Source organism: Meles meles, chromosome 8 (genome assembly GCF_922984935.1).
Source record: "Meles meles chromosome 8, mMelMel3.1 paternal haplotype, whole genome shotgun sequence".
NCBI lineage: Eukaryota > Metazoa > Chordata > Mammalia > Carnivora > Mustelidae > Meles > Meles meles.
The window spans coordinates 11711317-11719960 of NC_060073.1; the positions used below are offsets into that span (position 1 = coordinate 11711317).

The window sequence follows — 8644 nt, forward strand, 5'->3', positions numbered from 1 at the left end:
TTATGCAGTCTGATTTTGTAAGGCCCCAATATCTAGGTCTCAGGTCACACCCAATTCTGACAAGTCACAGGAAGTAAAAGGTAATGGAAATCCTTAAAATCTAAGTCTTTATGTATCTTGGGTGGTTGTAGGGGTCGTGCCAGTGTATTTTATAGATGAATTGATTAAAAAGAAGGTCCAATTGTTGCTGACAAAGCAGAGGTTATAGAGAAGGTTTACAAGTGGTATCTGGCACACAGTATATGCTTAATAAATCGTCATAGGGTAACTACTGCTGGACTGAGTCCCAGCTGCTAGAGCCGTACTATGTTGAGACAGATGTCCCCGTTGCCTACTGCATGTATGGGCATTGCAGCGCTAACCTCCACCCTATTGCTGGGACACCCAAGATCTTCTATTATATTTCACATTTACACCCTGCTTGTTGTCAGTTGCTCTTCAAGGACTATGTTCTTTCTGTTTAACTTCCTGTCAGTGTTCTTTCTCAATACCAGTGTTTCAGGTCACTGATCCTTTGTGTCTGTGCCATCCTGCTGCAGTTAGTTGTCTATGCATGGTTGAGCCCCAATATGTGACAACTGATATATATTTTAAAGATTTTATTTATTTGACAGACAGAGATCACGAGTAGGCAGAGAGGCAGGCAGAGAGAGAGGAGGAAGCAAGCTCCCTGCTGAGCAGAGATGTGGGGCTTGATCCCAGGACCCTGGGATCATGACCTGAGCAGAAGGCAGAGGCTTTAACCCACTGAGCCACCCAGGCGCCCTGTGACAGCTGATACTTTAAAACATATTTCGATTATATGTTTGTATCTTGATTGACAGTCTATAATGAGTCTATCCCCTTTCAGAAAACATAAGTCTTCTCTTCAGTCTCCTCATGGATGACTTCATCTCCTGGTTCCTCAGGGTATAGATTATGGGGTTCAGGACAGGGATGATGACCGTGAAGGTGATGGAGACGGCTCTGTCCATGGGTAGGGCAGTGAAGGGCCGGGCATAGACATAGATGCAGGGTACAAAGTGCAGGGTCACCACAGTGATGTGGGCTGTGCAGGTGGAGATGGCTTTCCTTCTGCCCTCCCCAGTGTGAGACCTCAGCATGATCAAGATGACTGTGTAGGACACAAGAAGAAGGACAAACCACAGAGTAGTGACCAGACCGTTGTTGGAAATCATTAAGATCTCAAGAGCAAATGTGTCTGTGCAGGCGAGTTTGAGGACTTGGGGGACATCGCAGTAGAAGCCATCAACGACATTGGGTCCACAGAAGGGGAGGGGCAGCAAGAGGGAAATCTGCACGATGGAGTGGACAAAACCCCCCACCCAGGAGGCCACAATGAGGGCAGTGCATCGCCCCCTACTCATGATGGTCACGTAGTGCAGGGGCTTGGAGATGGCCATGTAGCGATCAAAGGCCATGACAGAGAGAGAAAAAATGTCTGCCCCACCGAGAAGGTGGAAGAAGAACATCTGAGTGATGCAACCATTGAAGGAGATGGTCTTTGTCCTTGACAGAAGGTCCACGAGGACCTTGGGAGCAGTGATGGAGGAGAAGCAGATGTCCAAGACCGAGAGATTGCGGAGCAGGAAGTACATGGGGATGTGAAGGCGGGACTCACAGGTCACAGTGACCATGATGGCAACATTTGCTAACACGGTTGTTACATAAACTACAGATAAAAAGAAAAATAAGAGGAAGCTCAGCTCTTGAGACTGGGTAAGTCCACAAAAAATAAATTCAGACACCCTGGTATGATTTCTCAGGGCCATTGGATGATATTTCTTCCACCATGTACAGCTTTGAAAGAAACAATAATACTGCTGAGGCATCGAAATCGAGCAAAGATTTATCTCTTACATGGAAATTGAACAGCATAAATATATTTTAATCATATATCTTATTCTTTATGAACCTGCTATGTTACCCAGGGAGGTCACTCTGTTCTACTCGCTTCGGCTCCCTCATTAGCCCAAAATGTGGTTTGAACTAGATCACTCATCTCCTTACTATATTCACGGGGGCCTTTGACATCTGTTAAAATTCAACCCTAGACAGACAGGACAGAAGGGGCTGTTTTTGTTTTGGACTGAAGGAGAGAAAATTCTGTCATTTCATCCCAATCCTAGTTGTTAGAACCAAGTTAAGCTTGGAAATTGTGATTCAATGTTGTACACATTTTGTCTTGCAATGGTGCTTTAAGCATTAGTGGAGCATGTGAAAGACATTGTACAGACAGGTACAATTTTCTGAGTGTTGCAATGTGATAACAGCACCTCTTTAAATCAAAACTATCAGATTTTATTTCTGTATAACTTAAGGAAGGTGAATTTAGCAGACTAGAAGACTCTAAATTGGCTTCTACCAGATCCAGTGACTTAAATGTAAGCAGTTTGTTTGGATTTTATGGCTAAAATTATATTTGTGTATATAACTTTAATCTGTAACTTGTAATAAATATATTTGAAATTATTAAATGTTACATGATATTTTGGTTCAAAAAAAAAAAATCCACCCCTAGAGGTTGTCGAGGAAGAGAACTAAAGAAGGCTTCATGGAAGGAGCTGTGGGTTCCCTACACCTCTGTGTATGGGAGCACCTCTGATTTCATTCTCATTCCACTTTGTTTCTATGCCTTAAAACCCATTAGAATAAACCAACACTCATAGGCCTTACAGTGACACCATGATAGGAATTGATTTGAACAGCATGTTATAGTTTTAAAAGCATTGCATACCTAATTATAATCAATTTTTCTAATACCCCTCTGAGGTTAGAGGGGAAAGTATTAACATTCCCACATAAGTTAATACCAAAACTGAAAAAGTGAACTTAATAAACATTAAGCCAGTTTTTCAAGGTCATATGGAAAACCAGTGGCACAGGAAAAGTAACACAAATCTCTTCTCTTAGTTCTAGAATCTTTCTACTCGTCCACGTTGCCTGCCAGCTTGAGAATATATAAATCCAAGAATAATTTGTATAAGAGACTCTTTTTACAGAATTTTCCAGTCTTTTCAAGGGTGGGTTTGTCAGCCCCTTCATTTCCTCTCTCCATGACTAAGGAATTTTAGACCACTGTCCTTCTATTATCTTTCAGAAGTGACAAGCCTTTTTTTTTTTTTTAACTTTTTAAACTTTCATTTGGTTGATACCCAGAGGTAGGGGTTTAACAAAAAGATGACAGGATGGCACCAGTCATGATTCTGTTCACAAAGAAGACAGCAGAATCCAGGCATGCGTACATAGAGAGAGAGAGAGAGAGGGCATGAAGTGCAAGCTTTCTGCAGGGATGTAGGCAATGCAGGTACACCCAATGGGACAATCGTAGCTCCCTGCCCCTGGACGCCCATAGATTGTCTTACTGTAGAGTCCTGTTTGGGAAGAAGGCGGCAGTTCCAACTTAGAGAATTTTCAGTTCATTCTGTTTTGCCCGTGGGAGTCAGGAGTGAGCAACCTTTTATTGTTTGAGGGTCAATTTTGAAAAAAAAAATTAAGTCTCAGGGAGATTTAATTGACACACAGAAGGATATAGAGAGAGCTAGTGATAAAGTTTATATTTCAGCACAATACATATTCTACTCAGTAATTTCAGCAATTTTCAGTAAATTTCAGTAATTTCTGAGATTTATGATGGTGGCAGTGGTAACAAAGTTAACACAGAGGAAAAGAGTCATCTTGAGCCTAAGCATCTGTCTGAGCCATCTGGCACCACAATCTAGGTGGTCTCCAGAATGTGTCCACCTGGGAAGCATTGCTCTCGGTTGGTGTAGAAACAAGTTTGAGAGCCTTGAGAAGTTATGTGGGTAAATAACCCCCAAACATAGCTTGCATCTCCTTTGCTCTGAAGAGTATGACCACTTGCCTTGTTTCCTCTGTTGATTCTCTCTTGGTGAGCACAGTGGACTCCGCAGCAGGCACTAACAGGTAGCATGTTTTATCCAAAAGATTTCTACTGAGCCACTCACATTGCAAGGAACCCGGACACTGTACAGGCTCTCCAGAAGATTCTACTTTCTTCATCTCTCCCAGTGTGGCTCCCTCCTCTTCCTCCTCAGTTAACCCCTTATCTCTCCTTAGATCATTCCAAGTTTCCTTTGTTGTCCTTTCCTGGTCTCCTTCCCTTCGGTATAGTTTTCTCTAATTCATCCTCTCTCTCTTTTTTTAAGATTTTTATTTATTTATTTATTTATTTGACAGACAGAGATCCCACAGAGAGGCAGGAAGAGAGAGAGAGGATGAAGCAGGCTCCTCACTGAGCAGAGAGCCCAATGCAGGGCTCCATCCCAGGACCCTGAGACCACGATCCGTCTGAAGGCAGAGGCTTTAACCCACTGAGCCACCCAGGTACCCCTATCCTTTCTGTTTTTTCCAGAAATGTAATTACAAATCACAAATGGGACCATCTGTTCTTTGCCTGAAGATTTTTAATGGTTCCCTATTGTCTACAGAATAAAGATTAAACTCCTCTTGGTATTATCTGGTACCCTGTTTCTTTTTATCCTGTTTCAGGGGTTTAAATGTTATGCAATTTCTTGCTGGCCCACACCTTTGGATCCGTGTTCCTGTGGCTCTATCTACCCACCATGCACTCCCCAGTTCCAGAATCTTCCATTTATCTGCCTTTAAAAAACTCGGGTTCAGAGTCTCCTGTTCTGTGAAAACTTTCTTGACACCGCTTTGGGACTCATCATTCTCTGCTCTGACTTCTCCTCTGGCACTTGTAACAGTGTTCCATCTAAGTGCTTATGAGTCTGTCTCTCCTTAGTTCAGTATAATTTCCCTCTTACCCCTCAAGTTCATTCTGCCTGCTCAGTGTTTAATTTATGTTACATCACCAAAGCTTTACTTAGTCTGGGGCACGTGTTAGGTGCTCAAAAAAGGTGTTATTTTTGTTGTTGTTGTTTATTTTGTTTTGTTTTTAGATTAATGATCAAACCTATCTGGTAGGGCTTATCATGACTTATGAGCATTGACATTGGAGTGTGGGTGAGTAAGAAGGATCTTGACAAACACAGACTAAGCAACTCTTTTGTTAATGTCCTTGACTTGACTTCAGGGATACCAGATAGATATGCATTTTCTGATCCAGGCTATGAAATAGCTTGGTGACCTTGAAAAAGTCACTCTTTGTTACTCAGATCCTGAGTTGTAAAATAACGTGGTGTGGTGTGGAACAATGATAAGGGCTTTGGAGTAGGGCATACCTGGACTGGTATTCTGCCTCTTTCTTCTTTTTTACCTGGAGCGAGTCCTCTATTTTCCTTCAGTTCCCTTCTCTGTAAACTGGCAAGCATAACCCTTAGTTCGTTGGGTAGCATAAACAGCAACTGCGATCATGTGTGTAAAGTTCAATTAACTTGATTTCTTTCCCTTTCCCCTGAAAACAGCATCTTCCCTGTCACGAGCAGTTATTTAAGAAGACTTTGTCAGAATGTAAAATGCTATCCAGTAGAACAGCTTCTCTTTGAACCAACTTGCTTGTTTGTATTTCAGTAAACTTGTGTGGATTAACCAAGTGGACCAAAGGTTTCAGTGCTAAGTCATCGGTTTGGGAATAAAACTGACTCTGGGTCAAAGGCAAAAGGGACCCAGTGAATCATGGGCAATGTGTGGATATGGGGATGCCTTTGAAACTTCTACAGTTTTTAAGGAAATTTAGGGCATTTTAAAATCATGTTTTTTTGAGGAAGCACCCATCTTGTGGAAAAATGCTCTGTGATCCCCATGGGCAGACCCCAAGGCAGAACAAAATCTCCTTAAATGCAATTCAGTTGTTCTACCAAATTCCGGCTGCTTTCTCTTTTAGCAGGCTGACCCCATGTCTGTGGCCCCTTCTTAGAAAGACATTCCTGCTTTCCCAATATTTAACATCCACTTCGTTGTCTCTCACTAAAGAGAGAGCTATTTTGGCAGTATCTTATACATCTGGTGTTATTTTTCATGCTTATCCTATTCATGCATTATCCACATGTCTCACACTGACAGGTCCATGTCCTTACCTAAGCCTTCGGTATCCAGCCAGGAACTCGCACCATCTGAGACTGGGTGGGTGGTTGTCAGCATGTATGATGCTGGGGAACCATCATGTTAGGTCAAGTCCTTCTCAAGATTAGTTATGCTAATCTTCTTGGTCTTCTCTTCACCTTTGCATTGGAAAGGGCAGACTCAGGGAGTCATGTCATCATGGTTCTTCTGCATGTCCCAACGTGCCCCTGCCACATGCACTAGTCCCTCAGGCCTAAGCCTAATACAAGAATTAGCAAAGGGAATTTCACTGGGTGTGAATGTGGAAAGAGAATGGACCTTCTTTGATCATGTTAAAGTTCCGGTGGGAGTTATTAAACAGTTTCCAAGTCAATACTGCATGCAAGTCCACATGTATGTACATGCACACCCCCCACTCCCCGCACATGCATACATATATGCAGATGCCCACATTTCTATGCTTTCCAAATTCTTGTAAAGCCCCAGAAGGCATAAATCTATCTATTCTGTGTTTCTCTGAGTTTTAGGGAAACATATGAGTAGAAATATCCAATGTCATATAATCATTCATTCTCAATGTGAACAACATGCCCAAGACACAAAAATTGGTTCTTGGGAGGGCCAAAAATATCTTAGATTAGAATGCTGCATGGCCCTTCAAAGAACCTCAGTCCATAAAAAGATACACAGTATATCTTTGGTATTAAATTTTCTTGTAGGAGAGGATTAGGAAAAATACCTAATACAGTTCCTTAGAGGGGGGCAATAATTCTTAAAATTTTGAGAAGCACTGACATGTGATTAGAAGTCTTGTCCTAACCTCTTCCATAAACGACCTCTGAAAAAGGTTCACTATTCACTTGACCCAGAAAACCCTACAAAATCATGCAAATCTTCGTATTCGTTTTAAGAACACACATAAAACTACACAGGCTATCAAGGGTATGCATATCTGAAAAGTGACCAAGTATCTGAAGGATGTCACTTTGCAGAAGCAACGTCTGCCATTCTGTTGCTATAATGGAAGAGCTGTTGGCGCACCCAGGCCAAACAGTGGGGCTGGATACAGGGTCGGTGGCCCAAAAGGAGGACTGAATTCTTACTGCACATGCTTTAAAATGCAGAGAGTCATGATGAACCTAGGGTTTAGATGGAGGTTCTCTGGTCACTGAGCACATCCAGGTTAACAAAGCCCCCAAGATGCAGTGTAGAATGTACAGAGCTCATGGTGGGATTAACCCACACATGAACTCTCCCTGCCCCGCTGAGGATCCCTAGTGCAAAAGAGAAGGTTGTTCCTAAACTAGAAGAGGAGGTTGCATCACAGAAGAAACTAAAGAAAAAACCCTTATGGCCTGGGGTAAAATAAAAACAAATTTTTCTTTTTAAAAAGGAAAGTCTTGGCCTAATGTCTCTGTCTTGTAGGACTCAGTGAAGATCACAGATGTGTGTCACTCACCAGGACCCTTTAATGCATCATAACAACTTGCAAAAAAATTGTTCTGTATGTTACAATATCCTGATTTGCTGTATGTTGCTTCTTTACTAATTGTCTGATTTTTGAATGATGATTGTAGGCTGAAGGGTGGAATTTGATGTGAGCCTAGGGAGCGAAGAGACATTTATTGTCTTTTTACATATTAACTTCTGTGGAATTCTTAGGAGAGAGGTGGATTATGATACAGACCCAGTGGCTGTTCCTAAATGACCCTGCATATAATATGTTTCTTTCCTCTCCTTGTACACAAAATAGGTCTTGAGTGTGTGGAAAGGTGTTCCTTAGGTATTTTTGTTGTTGCTGTTCTAAGTGACTTCTCTGGAATTGTCAGGCATTCAAAGGCAAAAACTGTAGATTTTCTCCAACTATAAAAGCTCTGAGGGTGAAAGAGGAAGAGAGAGGGGGAAGAAGAAAGTTCAGTTAACATAAATTACCATGGTGGGTTTTGTGTAGCTATATCCCCAAACTGTAATTTTGAGATTAATTTCAGTGGGCAAATTATTAGAATGGACCCGATAAGAGGAAATTCTTGGTCCATGTGTAGATTTGTCCAAGCATATATCTGACTGAACACAACTTTTAAAAGATTTCTTCTCTTTTCACTAGTTGGTGAAATATATTGGAGATTCTGTATTCAGAATATTAATCCAAGAAGTAATTTTAATAACTAACTGGAAATACAGGGTCACTGGACAGAGTGCATATGACATAGACACATCCATAATTTCCATATTTAGAGGGACTGACAATAGGGAACATGGACTGTATGCCTGATTAATGAACGGTGTTAATTGTCAGAACGACCATCCTCTCAACATTTATCATTCTTCATTCTCATGAACACCTTGTAAATGGACAATGTCATTTCCATATTGCAGGTGGTAAATGTTAGGTAAAATATGTTGGCATGAGAATCAAAGATTGCACCAAAATAGCATTAGGTCATTGATTTTCATCTTCTACCTCCTGCTTCTCCCAAGTTCACAAACCTAATAGCTCATGTTCAATTCCATCTCTTCCTTTGGTAGATTCCTGCTGAGAGAGTTGAGAAGCTGTGAGGATATACAGACATGACTGGTGAGAGAGCTAGTGGTCTGTTGCCTCTGGATAGCAGTTTGCAGAAACCAGATCATAGATATCCAGTCTTCATGTGTGTGC

At 41.6% G+C, this 8644-nt stretch overlaps 1 protein-coding gene across 1 annotated transcript; it reads right to left on the reverse strand.

Moving 5' to 3' along the window:
* Nucleotides 1–836: 836 nt before the first annotated feature.
* On the reverse strand, nt 837–1772 carry LOC123948559 (olfactory receptor 4D9-like). Its single transcript, XM_046015772.1, has one exon. The coding sequence runs from the start codon at nt 1770–1772 to the stop codon at nt 837–839; it is 936 nt and encodes a 311-aa protein (XP_045871728.1).
* Between the last annotated feature and the right edge of the window lie 6872 nt (nt 1773–8644).

Bases quoted from the DNA above. Each gene is read 5' to 3' on its own strand.
- LOC123948559 (XM_046015772.1), bottom strand. From the start codon at position 1,772: ATGGCCCTGAGAAATCATACCAGGGTGTCTGAATTTATTTTTTGTGGA.